Source organism: Mercenaria mercenaria, unplaced genomic scaffold (assembly GCF_021730395.1).
Source record: "Mercenaria mercenaria strain notata unplaced genomic scaffold, MADL_Memer_1 contig_4134, whole genome shotgun sequence".
Taxonomy (NCBI): Eukaryota; Metazoa; Mollusca; class Bivalvia; order Venerida; family Veneridae; genus Mercenaria; species Mercenaria mercenaria.
This window is the reverse complement of record NW_026462340.1, coordinates 10,229-26,722: the sequence shown is the minus strand read 5'-3', so window position 1 is coordinate 26,722 and position 16,494 is coordinate 10,229. Positions and strand designations below refer to the sequence as shown.

Genomic DNA, 16,494 nt, shown 5'->3' with positions numbered 1-16,494 from the left:
TAGCTTACTTATTCAGTTTTGCTTAATTCTTGACATATGTATAATATGAAAGTTTTTAAAAACATCGTGCAAAGCAGTGCGATATTGAAAGTTCTTAATAACTTAACTATTCATAGAATATGTGAAGTATTTTATTGAGTTCAGCTATTAACTACTTTTCATTCTCGAACCGTACTGTCTAATGCCAGAAAGACGTACACTATCGTTTTCCTTATTAATTCTAGAAGTTTCGATGGAAGTGTTGTACAAGTGTTTGTATGTCTCTTCCATATTTATTCAGACTTTTAACATAATTTTATGGCGTTTATACTTGGTCACAGAAACGCTATGAGCTCAGTACGAGTAGGTTTTCAGACGAATTTTGGCAAATTCGAACGGCGTCAGCACGGACATCGTTGAGTCGTACGGATTTTTTGAACTCATAGAGGACTCGGAAACTCGTTGAAAATGTTTCACCGAGCTCCCGAGTTCTTTACTAGCTCGTAGAAATTTTCAAAGTCGGGAGCTGCTCCTAAGAGCCTCGTACGAGAACCGCATGGGCCCCGGAGGAGCTCGTACGGGCATTGCACGGATTTGGAAAACTGCGAGGCTTGTTGATGCTCGCACGACTATCGTAGGGAACTCGCACGGTCAATGTACGATGTCCGTATGATTTTAAAGGCCTAGATTCACTACTATATAAGTGTCACCGCCCCCTACCACCCCACCCCAAATCCAATATACAACTCCCATCTTATCTGTTGCTTATCAGCGATTATGTAACAGTAACTGATTAGAAGGCAATTAACACAGCAGGAACCCCAACTAGACCATGAAGTTGTGTGCAGTGGAGTTGAAAGAAATTAATTTTTCTTCAGTGAATGTGGAATGGTAATAACAATTATTATTATTTTGATATTATATAGATAATGATAACTTTTACTTTAATGTTATAATAATGATAAAAATAATCATAATCATAATCATTATTATTATTATTATTATTGTTATTATATAACATATAGGATGATAAAATATACAGTAATGATATTGAAAATAATTATGATAATAAAACACAAGTATAGTGAAAACATAATGAGCTCTTTGTGCTGACAAACAATATTTTTCGAACTGGAAATTGATTTTCCTGTATTCATGTAATCAACACTATTTGAATATAAAATTATTGTGTTCCACCTATACTCAGTTTTCATTATGTTGCCAAAAGTGACTTTTTTCATGCTTTGCTTTGTAACTTTGAAATGCACATTCTGTTCCAATTTTAGACAAATGTTATTTACAGTATTCTGCAAGCTTTAGATGAGTGAAAGTCACATTTTTCTGAAATATCACAATTCTCCAGACATAATTCGAAAAAATAAAAACTTGCATATTTCTTTAAGTAAGTTTCTCATTATTTCATTATTGAGAAAATAAGTTTCTGATTATTTTTTTAATGTGTTTGATCAACAAATATTTTTCTTTACACAGAAATGCCAAAAAAACCCAAACTAGTATAACTTTAAAAGTTATCAATTATTCATTAATCTAAGATAAATTACACTATTTTCCCTTCTCACTAATCGATACACTTGTAATGTATACTGATTCTCCAATAAACAGTGACCCTTGTTTATTGGAACCATACTGTGATGGTCATTAGCCCCCAACTGTGCTGGTGAAGACAGAAATCCCTTGGCCCGCTGCCAAAATCTAGGCCTTTAAGGACACCGTACGGAGAACGTGCGATGTCCGCACGGGGCTCGCAGGGCGTTACGATCAGCTGAGTGGCTATAAATGGATATTTTTTTCAGTAGTCGCAAAACTAGTTTATTCTTGTCACAGGGACACCGTACAGATACCGTACTAGGTACGACCGGGCTCCTTGCGATTTTCGTACGACTTTTCTGCGATGTCCGTACAGATATCCCACTATTGAAAATGCATTTTTTTTCAAATGTTATCTGCAAAGTTAACAGGTACAAACATTGTCGAACTTATCTGATCAATCATTTCATGATTTTTTGTTGTTCATTTATCGAAAGAAATACATTTTTATACAAGTTAAAGGTTTTAGAATATATCGAATAACAATCTTTTAAAAGTAGTAGTATTACTGTTATAACATTAATGCACTTTTGGATCTGTGTAGATTTATGAAAGATTTCAATCTATTTTCTTCTTAGTTTTCAAGTGGAGATCTATGAATATTGGCCCCTTTAATGTGGAGAAACATCCTTCTTTTGGTATTCGGGTCCTATTCATAGAAAATCAACCCAAACAAAAATGCAAGTGTTTAAAGGTCAGTCTTGTGTAAGCCCTAACTTAGTCTGGCTACCGACTAGATAATCCTTTTTTATTTTTTGCAATCATTACTGATAATTTCTAAGAAAACTCTTTCCTCTCATCACAACGTTTGAGTCAGAGAAAATAAATTTTGACTTTATATTACAGAAAGTGCTATTTAAAATGAATTTATGACAGATACTTCTTTAAAAGGATTCTAACGACTGATGCCAGTCTAAGCAAGGTCAATGGAAGTATTTACCGATAGCAGAAAAATAAAGAATACATAAATGAAGTGTTTTACTCTAAAATTGAATTACAACTGATTTCTATACAAGCACTATTATATCATCATGATTTGAATCTTAAGACATTTTTGTTAGCGCAAAGAAGCACTTTGCAGAATTCTGTTGAGGATAAATGTGGCATATACTTCATTTAACGTGATCAAACGAAATATCTATCTACACAATCATATATGTATAGGCATCAGGAAGGCGATACTCAAAACAACGATGGTGAAAAGTCGAAGGCGCGAAATTATGATGGTTAAAATTGCAAAGCTACGATGAGAAAAAGTCGAAACAACGAGACCACGATGATGAAAAGTCAATACAACGAAACAACGATGGCGAAAAGTAGAAAATTCGATAATGAAGATACAAATTAATTTTTTCACCATCGTAGTATCGTCGTTTCGACTTTTAACCATCGTAGTTTCGTATTTTCATCATCTCGGTTTCGACATTTCAACATCGTATTATCGTTCTTTTGTTGTTTTGAGTTCATACTGTTCGGCGATGTCCCTAACTGGACACCGTTACCTGAATACCTAGTAGTGAGTAAAAATCCAATATATGTTAAAACATCAACTTCCGCATTACATATGATAATTCTGCAGGAAGATTTATTTTATTCTGTTGTGTTTAACGTCGCACCGACACAATTATAGGTCATACGGGGACTTTCCAGCTTTGCTGGTAGAGGAAGATCCCAGGTGCATATTTCATCACGAGCAGGCACCTGGGTAGAACCACCGACCTTCCGTAAGCCAGCTGGATGACTTCCTCACATGAAGAATTGAAAGCCCCGAGTGAGGTTCGAATCAACATCGATGGGGGGAAATTGATTTGAAGTCAGCGACCTTAACTACTCGGTCACGGAGGCCCCTGCTGCAGGAAGAAGTCTATAGCTATTATTGGTGTAAAGAAATAGATTACATGTGGTTATTCTCTCGTTTAGAATTCATCTACACTTGCATCATGTTTTGAAATACTTACTGCCACACGGTGCATTTATCGACATCTTGAGCTCGCCCTTAACACGTTTGTTTTCCTTCGGAAGTCACGGTATTTTATGAGTCTAAACACATGGAGTCGATAATTAATTATGATCAAATGTTATCACAGTGAAATAAAGCCTTTGCTTAAAATTGATAATTATACACACACGTGTAATAAAACTTTGACGTCGGAGTGGTTTAAAGTATAGGAGACGTTGTTCAAATTGAGTTGTTTATAATAGTTAAAGAAAGTAGAATTTTTACATTCCGGCAGGGAAAGTTATATTACATTTGTGACTTTTCACATTTAATCTATTAAATTCGGTGAAATACATTGAGAATGCTCAGCAGAGCTTCGCATGCTATTATTTTATTCAACTCGTTTAGTAAATTCAATATGAAAAGACACTCTTGTAATATCCTCCATTTAAGTGAGAAGCCGTATCAAATGTTTGGTAGGAAACCATAGCCCGCGGGGTAGTCCAACGAGATGCATTTCAAACTTGGTATGTGTTTTTCGTTAGACTGTTTAAGTGGTGTGGCCATATCGAGATTTCGGCTTGAACTGCCATCTTGATGACAAATTATATCATCTGTCTTAATGATAATGCAAACGAGAAGAAATATTTTAGGAGGCATCTGCACTGAATGTTGTGTTTCAAAATAGAATGACATGGCAACAGACAGATTTCACTTCTTTTCGAATTTAGAAAATACTTTTATTTTGTAAGTTATTGACAATAATAGCTCAAACAATATAATTCAGTGAGGAGTTCCATGCAATATTTACATAAAAAGTTACATCCTGTGCGTTAGTGACTCAGTGAAATTTGATCTATTGAATTAAAAGAATTTAGGCGAATATCATTCACTTTAAATTTAATGACACTGAAACTGATTTATGATATTAAAATTTTACAGAACTTTTGTTAAGATTTTATTTTATTATAATGTACATCTAGGGAGACGCACCTCAAGTCCTTTTTACCTTACCGGAGTACAAGGTGCTCAAGGTGAGCATTTGTGATCGCCATGTGTTCGTCGTCCGTTGTGCGACGTAGTCAACATTTCTACTGTCAACACTTCTAGATCAGTCTCATAAAGAAACTTGGTTTGAATATTTGTTTGTATAAAACATAGATCAAGGTAATTTGGGGTCGAAAGCTAGTCATCGAATCAAATCATAGCAAACGTTTTTAAACATTATTAAAGCTATTTTTCTACTTTATTGTCTTTAAGAAATGTAGAAAAAGTAGAAACTGTGTTGTCTGGAGTAAAAAAACAAAAAGAACTAGTTAGGTGAATCACGTCATAGAAAAATAATTGTATACACTTTAAAGGCCATATATACTTTCTTCTTTGATTATATGAAAGGTAAATGAAAATACAAAACTGGGGTATCTGAGGTCAAAAACTAGATCATTAGATTCAGTCATTGAAAAATCTTGTCAACAGGTCCTATTTTCTATCTGATCTATAATAAGGTTTATCTTTATGAAACATAGGTTAGATTTGAAACTGTTCTATCTGAGATAAAAGAAAAATGGTGAAACGCTCATATTATATAGAAATCTTGTTAACACTAGACCACATGTCCTACTCGAACTTTTTGAAAAAATAGGCCAGACTGTTTGTCTGACAGGTTCAAACCTAAGTTACCTATGATCGAAAAGAATGTCACTAGATAGGTTTATAGAAAAACGTTTTAACTACAATATAAGCCACATCGTCTTCTATATATTCTTGAAATGTAGTCAGAAATGTGTCTGTATGAAGTCTGAAACTTAATATTGTATTTTCAATCTTTGATAATTGTATTGAAATTTTAGTTTATATTCGATAACGAACCTGACAATATCTGCCTCCATAATGATACATATTGTTTTAGACTGTTAAGACTCGATCATGACATGTTGATAATTACGCCCTACACTTTGTAAAAATAATCATAATCAAACGTTTATATATGCCCGTTGTTCGGGAGCATCTAAAGAAGTTCTAAAATGCTACCTTATAATATAAAATGCATGTAAACTTTAACAACAAAGAAAAAACTACACCTAAGTGAAGATAATTAGCCTTTTTATCTCAAACACATAAGGAGGACAGTCCAGGATTAAGATATGAAATGAACATGTATTATTTTCGACAGGATATATTCTTTAATATGATTATCATCCTTATAATTTCTACATGAAAATGATGGCATGTGCTTTAAATTTCCACGCTAAAATTTGTAATGACAATCTGTGAAAATAAAATATTAGTTATATCAAAATGTAAAGCACAACGAAATAATATAATAAGCGTGCATATGATTCATTGAAATCATATTTAATTGGAGGATTTACAGGAAAATAGGCGAAATATGGGCTTTTAATAGTAATGTGTTCAACATTGTCAAATTGTTGATGTAAGTTTGGCACATCAAGCCAGTCTCTAAGATATGGTATTAAATATCTGTTAAAGAACTTCACGTGAAGCATTTGTTATGCAGACTCTTTTGTTCTATAAAACAGACAGAATTATACTGGGTTTTACTTGCAGTGAATTATGTTGAACTTTCCTATATAACCTTCTTATGCATATATGTTAAAAAATCCTCAATAATAAAGTGCTCAGACTAAAAAGATAATAGTTTATTTATTTGCATCTACGTTTTCGCAATCCATTGAATCGTGACGCATATTTTGAGTTAATGATAAAAGTCAAAAATAAAAAAAATGAAATCACAATGACTGAATCAGTAGCAAACTGTTTATTCTCACTCCATAAGTAGTACATTTCAAACATTTTTATACATTGACATTTCAAACTTTTATTATTTGACAAGCATTTGACAATTACGTAACCTGTGTAGATGATATGCTTAAGATATTTCAAAATTAATAAATTGGCTAGTATGCACCTTTACTAGGTAATATTCAACCTTTCTAGAAATTTTGCTACTTTGTTGTTAATTTCTGTTGCAGTAAATTATTATGTCAGCAGTCTACTTGTTAGCCGTTTACAAGTACTGGGTTGCCAAAAGGTTTTTAGGGGGAGCGGTGGTCTAGTGGATAAGGTGTCGGCCGCTCAATCCAGGGGTCGTCGGTTCGAGCCCCACTAGGGTCAAACCTATGACTTCTCATATGACACCAGTACTGGTTTTTCCAGGAAGCCGACTCGAGAGTGGTTATAATAAGCTAAAAGATTTCATGACAATCGAGCTAAAACAAATTAATATGAACTAAAAGAATTGTCGTTGAACAGGCTGCATGTGTATGACTTATTCTGATCAAAGTTCAAGGTCACTACTGCAGGTCAAGTAAAACTAGTTTCTGCCCCATGCCTTTTATGTGCATGATGGAGATAATCTTAGTGGTACACAAAAATCTATCTTTGTAGGTTGAAAGTCAATGTCACTGTTAAAGGTCAAGCAAACATTTCTGCTCCATTACTTTTATTTACATTGAAGGACGTTTTAGTACTATACAGAAATGCTCACCATGATTGGAGTATGTGTCACGCACATGACCAATGGTTGTCAGTTAAAGGTCAAAGTCTCTGTTGAAGGTCAATTAAAGTTGTTTTTCACCGGTAGAAGACTTCTGTATTGAAACTGCAATACTCGGTCACTTGTTTATTGGCTTGGAGCTGTATTGTTTTCGGTTTTTTTGGTACCCAAGTGTGTGTTAGTATGATACGAAAAGCCGGGAAGCTGCCGCAAACCGAGATCAATATGTTACGAATTCAGTAATTGGTTGCAGCAACAAGTGACCTGTGACGTAAGCTGCGCAATGCGGAAATATTGGAAGTTTTCCGATTGCAGTTGCTCCTTTGTTTGTCGATTATTAAAATGGGGGTGTACAGCAATATGAATATAACTATAAAACGTAATTCTGTACGATTAACTGACAACTTCTCAATTTTGACGTTTACATTATTCATGATTGAGTTTACATTTATCCATTGTAGTAATTGTTAAAAGGATTTAACGGGCAGTTGTGAAATTTGTTAGAGAACACCCCCTGAAAGGATGTAACCTGCCAAAAGGACTATTATGGTTGGTTCGATTATTGTTGTAGGGGTGTTATTAAAACAAGTTAAGGAAGTAGCTCTGCAAGGTATATTAAACCATTTTTTTTCACAATACAACCGTATTTTGTATATCAGTGTTTATATTTCTGTGTCTTATTGTAATTACTGGTGAATGCCACGGCAAATCTGGGTTGTTTTTCGTTCGTGCACCCTTTTGTAAGGAATAGACCATACCCTTAGAAAAAATGGCGTAGGACAGTCGCACAGTTCATAGACCATAACCTTTCAGCCTGGTAACTATAGAACCATTTAACCCATAGTCTTCAAATTTCATAGGATAATTGGTCTCATTGAGTAGAGAACCCTTATTGTTTTTGCGGTCACTGGGTCGAAGTCCCTGAGGGGCCTAGTAAAGAAAATTGGTTTCCACCTAATAACTAGAACGCTTTGGACTAGATCTCTTAAAATTTTATATGGAGGTTGGACATCAGTAGTTCAAAAGCCAAAACGCCAAGAATTGTTCAATACCCTTGCCTCTAAAGTTAAGACTGGCGTTCCCAGCAATCATGTTTTGCATAGAATCTTATGTAATGACCCCTACCCCCACTTGTCCAGAATGTAGACTATGCCAAAACCAGCCAAGCCTTTCCTTTTTAAAAGGAAACTTTATTTTGTCTATTGGCAGTTTCTTTGATATTCACGCTACATTACCTCAGATCTCCTCTCTAAATTCAAGCTTATCTAGTTCTGTCCATTGTTGTTTTTTTTCCTCTAGAGCAAGTCCTTTACTTTAACCAAGTGCCATACGCCGCTTTACATGGAATTGCACTCTGTGTACCATTGAAGGTTCCATGTACACAGCTGTATGAACAAATCTGTCTGTAAATTGTTTTGGTACCTGTAACAGGTGCAAATGTTGAGTTCTGCTCCACCAGGGCTAGAGGGCGTAGACGGTAACATGTGTTTCCACTACTGTCAATGAACATGCTCAGTCAAACCGAGCCTGAAACTTCTTTATTTTTTATCGGGCGATCTGTGGAGTTTCCACTTTTTCATTCCTGTATATAGTTTTGGATGGGAGATCTAGGGTAGGGACTAAGGAAAGGATACTACTCTAATATAATTGCTCTTACAAATAAAGTAGCTGCCGATCACAGACTTGACCCAGGTAATAAGTAAATATGATTTGTCTTGCTACTCATTCTACACGAACAAGCTGGGAACCAGTAAAGCTTACCATTTGAAAAGTAACATCCTACAGAGACAATGCAGCTGCTGTTTGAAAATACTCGTAATACACTTGTTTCAATTCTGAGAAAGTTGAATGTTCATCCACGTTTTGCCAGACGCTCTGTCCCCAAAGTCAAAGTCACCGAGTTCTTTCAGACTATCTACAAATATATCACACGCTCGAGACAGATATAAATTATATTCCATACATTTTACATCCACGTTCAAAAATATTTTGTTAATATCATTTCAACCATTATTATATCTGATCAATGCTTTACTTTTACAGGACTTGTTCAGACGTCCACCTTATACCGGACGTTATCGATAACCTTCTCAGCAAATCTGACGCAGGTAAAATAGACCAGAAGTTAGAAGATATAAAGATGGCGATGAATGCAATCAAATCAAGTAGAGAAGCGCTTATTCAAAGGTTAAGTAAATCTAAAACAGAAGCTAAAAACGAGATAAGGGATTTCCGAAAAGCGATGGAAACGCTTCTAAAATCTCTCGAGAAAGAATCTTTAAAAGAAATTGAAGAACAATTCAGGCAAATGAAGCTACAATTAGAGGAGGAGAAAAAAGGAGCAGAAGATGAATTGGCCATTTTAAAACAAGCTGAGGAGGGTCTCGTGAAAGCAGAAGGGAACCGAGCCCAACAATTTGTTTCCCTGAAAAGTGCGCAGAATATAATTGCTCAAAACGAAGAGATGTCTCGCTCATTACGATTAACAAATGATGCCAATATATCATTCGCTCCCGATTCAACTATACGTAATTTCTTATTAAACTGTAAGACGCTTGGATCAGTCAACCACCATGTTGCCACACAGATGCAACAGAGGAAAGCGCTGTATGCAATTAAGGCAAGAAGAGAATTTAATATCAAAATGCAAAATGATGCGTCATCCTGTTGGGTAAATGGTTCATGTTTAACAGAAGACGGTGCCCTGCTTATGGCTGACTACAAAAACAACACACTGAAACGAGCAAACAATGTCACAAATCCAGTGCTGGATCATTGTAAATTACCCGATCACCCTTTAAGTGTATGCTGCGTAAGTAAGCACGAAGCGGCCGTCACTTTGAATAAAAACACTGTTCAATTTGTCTCCCTTGCAGATCAGATGACGCCTACACGTCAGATAAAGCTGACCCATGATTGCTTTGGTATCGCTTACAAGGGAGATAAATTGTATATAACTGATAACATTAACTCACTCTATATACACGATATGACAGGAAACCTACTGAAGAAAGTCTTACAAAACATTCCCGGGAGTCGGCATATTGCCTTCAGTGATACTGGAAATGAAACGTTTGTAATATGTCTGGGTATAGGCCTTATAACTATTGATGTGAATGCAAAACATACGAACACTTACACTGCTTCAGATATCTCAGATTCAACAGGAATTTGTTCAGATGGAAGTGGCAATCTGTTTGTGTGTGGATTCAATTCTAGTAATGTTGTCCAGATTGGACAAGATTTAAATAAAATTGGTGAAATAGTGAAACGATCAAATGGACTGAAAAATCCTCAGTCGCTGTGCTATGACCACCGGACTTCAACTTTGATCGTCACACAATCACACCAATCAAACAGCGACATAGTGAAATTATTCGACTTACAATAAGCATCATATAATTATAAGTGGTTCACTCAAAGATATACATTGTATCTGATAAATTCGCTTTTGTAAATCTAGTGTAATTTGGATTTCCTGCTTCAGTTACTAGTAGCTTTCAGATCTGTAAAAATAATTAATATTAGAAGTTGGGCAGAATCGTGTTTTCATACTTCTCTTAGTACATAAAGTAATGTTTCCCAAGAATCATTACAAAATTACATAATGCCCTAAAAGGAAAGAATATTAGTCATAAGACATTATTTTGTAAAAATATATTAAAAGTACACTATTTTGTTTATTCTTTTTTGTACAATTCAGTAAATCGGATTCCGAAGAGTGTGTAGATTAATATTATTGAAATCATCACAGTCACCCAGATAGTTTGATAAACTAATAAACCTGGAATTTTTAACTGTAGGTGTTTGGATTGTAATATTTGAATTAGCCTACTAGTTTAAGATATCTGGTACATTTGTAATCCTAATTTTTCATACTGTTTGATGCTACCACATGTCCGAAAGAAATATTTCATAGATTCTATTGTTTAAAAGTTCAATGTACATACGCTTTGCCTTGTATGCTGCCCATTGTCTATGGAAAACTACATTGAAAAAAATATTACAAAACTAAATTTATTTTAAATAACTTCAAACTGTTGAAACTGAAGATGAAAGCAGGACTGCCAATAGAATGAAATACAGAGCTTCATTTTAAACAATATTTACATTTAACACATTACATAGACGACAGTATTGATACAAAACTATTACACGCTCTGTAAAATAAAGATTGTTTTATGTTCTCTGGGAGATAGACATATTCCCGCCGTTTATTGTAGTATGATGATGAAAGATATAACATTTTTGTGCGAATAAACTATTGAAATCATGTTTGTTTGTTTGTTTGTTTAGGGATTAACGCCGTTTTTCAACAGTTACGGTATTTCAGTCATGTAACGGCGGGTAGTTAACCTCACCAGTGTTCCTGGATTCTGTTCCAGTACAAACCTGCTCTCCGAAAGTAACTGCCAAACGCATGTATTTTTATGTTATACGTATATATAAAGGTTCAGAGCAGCATGTCTAGAAATACTTTCTTTTACTGTCAAAAGAAATATATGCTTTTGTCGATAACTCTTGTTGTGTGCAATGTACATAATATAGTGTTTACACATGGCTGGTGTAAAAGTTTGTATGGTCCAGACCTTCTTCCACCACAAAACCGAAACTAATAAATGTGTCCACACATAATGAAAAAGGATCGTGATAAAAACAGTGTCTTTATTAACTATGTCACACACTATCTAGACGAAAATGACTTAAAACACATAGGTCATAAAAATGCATTTTCAATTTTAATTCGGTTGAATTGAAGACAGACCGATTCCCGCTTTACTCAGTGCCTTATTTCACATTAGTGTATATGTAGTTGTATATGTATAAAGTAGGCACGTTTTAAAACTTAATGCAGAGTACCATTATTGCATATAAACTTGTTTTTTTTTATCTTTGCATAGGTTTTATATTGTAATTGTTCATATTTTCGAATATGAACTTTAGGTCTTGTATACTTTTAAGATATCAAAATATCCTCTCTTTCAATTTCATTCCATACATGTTAGTTTCTTCATCAAAATCATGCATAGATATATATCCGTAGAAACAGGTCATAAGAAGTTGGGGTAGCGGGCAGGGGCAACATATACTTTGTCCCCCATCTTTTGTATATCGTTTTGTAGTAATTATGTCTATGAATGGTATACTCGTTTTTTATCTATCTAGAGATTTTTACCAAAAATGTTTTCGTTTATTTTCTTTCTGAACATGATAAAAATGCATACACCTTTAAAGCTGTGTGAAAAAATTCATACAGCGTTTTATGTCACTTTTCAAAGTGAGTTATATTTTATGCTATTTCGATTCTAACACGTTACAAAGGATTTTAAAGTATATCCTTGACGACATCCATTATACACACCCTGGTACCGGCGCTCCCAAGTACAGGTGGCACTCGCACATACAGCGCTCGATAAGCGATTTTGGAGGAGCGGTGGTGTAAGTATTTCTTATTGTATCTCCGGTAATTCAAAACTTTTTGTAAAATGAAAGATATCTGCGCCCTGATGAATAATTGTTGACTATGTTCTGTGAGTGTCACAACATTTAGTCTTGAAATAAACAAAATACGGTGAGTTAAACGTGAACGTTTGGCTCAAAACTCAAAAATGTCAAATGTCAAAAGAACACGTAAAATACTCAGCACAAGGAATGACATAGGAATCCTAAATTAAATGCACGGAGAAGTCTAATGGACTGACTTGCAGGCTTTGTTTCTTCTTGATTTAGACAGTTTTACTACTGTACTCCTGGCGAGGGTCCCTCCTACACTGATACCTAATTTATTATCTCTATTGACAATTACTATAACACATAAAAAAACTGTAACAACAATATATTCTATTCACACATATTGTATCCAGCATGTATGGAATTGAACATGTACTACCATGCATCTGTACATACATTAGCCTCTGCAGCTACACCAAATTTCAACCTTTATCCAGGATATATACCTATACGTAAATATATAGCTTGTTCCGGATGTAGGTGCCTCCACGTCCGAGTGGTTAAGGCCGCTGACACTTGCCCCTTGCCGATGTGGGTTCAAGCCTAACCCGGGACGTTGATTTATTCAAGTGAAGAAACCAAACAGCTGGCTAACGGAAGGTCTTCCTCTACCATCAAAGCTGGAAAGTCGCCATATGACCTACACTTGTTTCAGTGCGATGTTAAACCCAACAAAATGTTGCAGTGGCAGGGGCTCGAACTAGGTAAAAAATCTTCGAGATACTGAAAATATTCTATTTTCGAACACTACCAGGTCACCGTCACTGTTACCTAACTTGTAAGAAAATTTATTATCTGTATTAACAATCCCTAACACATAAAAATAAACTGTAACAACAATATATTTTATTTTTACATCCATATAGTGTACCCAGCATGTAGGGACTTTAACATATACTGCCATGCATCTATGTAAGAACTGCTTTTGCTTCTACAGCTAATATGTATTTCAACCTGTTTCCAGGATATATACCTACACTTTCATATGTAGCTTGTTCCGGTGGTAGGGGCTCGAACTAGGTAAAAAAACAAAGACAAATATCAAACAGGGAATGCCACGTACCTAAAACGCAGCCTCCCCAAAACGAAACCCACAGGACGCAGACGTGCACACCACAAACACACACACACGCACACACAAAGCCAACACATGAGGACAAAACGAACAAACAAAGGAACACAATGGGGTTGGAACGGTCAGTGGCAAAAACACCACTGGGGAGCTTAAACCGGTTTATGGTGCGCACCCAACCTCACTCTTACGCCCGCCATGTTTCAAAGACACGGGTCAGTGTAAATAAAAGTAATCCCCTCCAGGTGAATCTCTAACACACGTAATAGAAAAAAAAGGCATGGCATGTAAAACACAAAAATGCTCGTGTATAAGTATATAAAAAGCAAACCTAAAGAACCAAAAAACGTATGTACTCAATGCCTTTTCAGAAGAAAGAGCAACAAGAAGACCTTCGAGATATGGTCATAATAGTACAGTGAAAACATTCTATGTTTGAACACCAACAGGTCACACTAGCGGATCCAGAGGGCGGGGCGGGGGGCGCCCCCTCTAAATTCGCAAGAGCATATGTAATTTGTCTTATGTTCTTGGTAAAATAAGTGGAATATATACTTTTTTTTTTCTCAATCGCTACGCTCGCGTAAATAATTTGTCTTTTGTTCTGGCTTATAATTATAAAGTCTGACATTTTTCTCGCTCGCTTCGCTCGCGTACATAATTTGTTCTGGATGAAAAATATGCGTTTTTTTTCTCGCTCGTTAAGCTCGAAAGCGTAAATATTTGTCTTCTGTTCTGGGGGAAAAATATAAATTATGCATTTTTTTCTCTATCGTATAGTTAATTTGTCTTTTGTTCTGGGTGAAAAATATGCATTTTATCTCGCTGGCTATGCTCGCACATGTAAAATCGGACAAAGTTTGCACGAGCTCCTATAAAGCTCTTTACAATTTTTATGTTAAATAGTCCCAGGTAAAACCTTCCCATAAAAATCCTTAGAAATCGAGCTAAGAAATTCCGAAGTACTTGCGCAAGAATAAGTCTGACAATTGACAAAACATGACTATAGTTTGCATGTTCTTGTGTTGATTTTATCACAAAACCTGTCCTTTGTCAATACCAAATAAAGAACCCCAGAACGCCCACAATGCACCAGATGGATCCATTGTTTTCAAAATCTTCCGGGGGAGCATGCTGGACTCCCTACTTGCTCAACACTACAAATTTTTTACGCCCCCTATAACACCAAATCCTGTCTCCGCCCCTGGGTCACCGATGGCCTTTCCTCAAAATCTGGAACTACCCAGATACTGGTTCTTGGTCGGACTCGTAACTACACGGTCATGAAAGGTGTGTCTATATTTACTTGCAATATGAATTCGAACTAGGTCGAAAACCTACCAGACTTAATCATGATTAAAATAGTGGTATCTTAAGAGAACGCGATCTGGTCGTCTTTATAGGCCGAGGGCTACAAAGGTAACTTGATCTAGGCCAGGACTTGTATCTACGTAAAGTATGATAGTAACTCGATTTAAAAATTTCGAAATATGTTTTTACGTTACGTTTCTCGAAATTTCGACTTGGTTACTATGTTTACGTTATAAACGCGAAATTTTGAGTTAAAAGTATAACATACACCTGGTACACACTGGCGCCAGACCAGAAAGAAAATGCCATTGTACATGTTATACCCTACCCCTAGGTATTCTATAAGAACCATGGTCATGAAGGGGAAAATATACTAAACCGTTTCAATCGCGCATTTTATACCTAAAACACGCAGTTCGGTAAATGTGTACTATGGATATCAAACAAGTGGTACTTTATCTTCCATTGTGTACCGGTCACAATTCTTCAATACTTCTTATCTTAGAAAAAGAACGCGTAGTTTATAGTTTTTTCAATGTTGCACAAAAAACTTGCTTGAACTTCCCTTGTGAAGTTCCGTTCTAGATTACAAAACCATTCTGATTGGCTGTTGTGAAAATGTATGTCAATCGTCATTTTACTACACATGTCCGCTTAAATGTGAAAATGCAGCATAAATGTGGAAAATGAATAAAATAAACAGAATAGATGTAGACCAATGTATGATTTCAAATTAAATATCATATACAAGATGAATTTTATTCATAATTTCGAGTTATAGTGTAAAATTGTGAATTTTTTAAATTCTGTATTGTTTGTTTACATTTCGCCTAACATGTGCACACTGCCGTGACCTCTAGACCAGATGTTCATTAGGGAAGTTCACGCAGATTTTTTTCTGTAAAGTTGACGAAAGCAAAAAGTATGTTTGTAATCTCAGCAATATGGAATATTGAGACAATGTGACTTGTGCACAATGGAAGATAAATTATCGCTTGTTCAATATACTAGGTACCCATGCACCGAACTGCGCGTTTAAGTTGAGAAATGTACGATTGAAACGGATAAGTATATTTTCCCCTTCATGACCATGGTTCTTATAGAATACCTAGGGTAGGGTATAACATGTACAGAGGCATTTTCTTTCTGGTCTGGCGCCAGTGCTGGTACATTGCTCTGCTGGTACTATTTCATAGTTTTGTAATTTGATACATCTTCATACTATATATCAATTTATGCAGGTAGTGTGCTGCTATGATTTTATCTAACGTACAAAGGTTAACAAAAATATCTAATTTCATTAGTTATGGAGACTGGTTAAGACCTGTCGTAGCAGGTTACTATTGTTTAATATTCATATAAATGGCAGTTTGTCATTAATGTTTAAACCGATGATGTTATTGATAAGATAAGAACACATGTATAATAAAACAACTACATGTATATAAACATAAAACAGGTGCATAAACTCTATCGATTAACTGATAAACCAAGTAGACCGAAGCGCAGATGTACCTTTATCTCCGTGTCAAAAAGGAAGTGAAATCCAGTTTTAAA

At 35.4% G+C, this 16,494-nt stretch overlaps 1 protein-coding gene across 1 annotated transcript; it reads left to right on the top strand.

The window, feature by feature from the left end:
- Nucleotides 1-9,183: 9,183 nt before the first annotated feature.
- Nucleotides 9,184-10,434, top strand: LOC128553627 (uncharacterized). The gene has a single exon (XM_053534800.1). It carries the CDS (start codon nt 9,184-9,186, stop codon nt 10,432-10,434), a length of 1,251 nt encoding a protein of 416 aa, XP_053390775.1.
- The last annotated feature ends 6,060 nt before the right edge of the window (nt 10,435-16,494 follow it).

Bases quoted from the DNA above. Each gene is read 5' to 3' on its own strand.
- LOC128553627 (XM_053534800.1), top strand. From the start codon at position 9,184: ATGGCGATGAATGCAATCAAATCAAGTAGAGAAGCGCTTATTCAAAGG.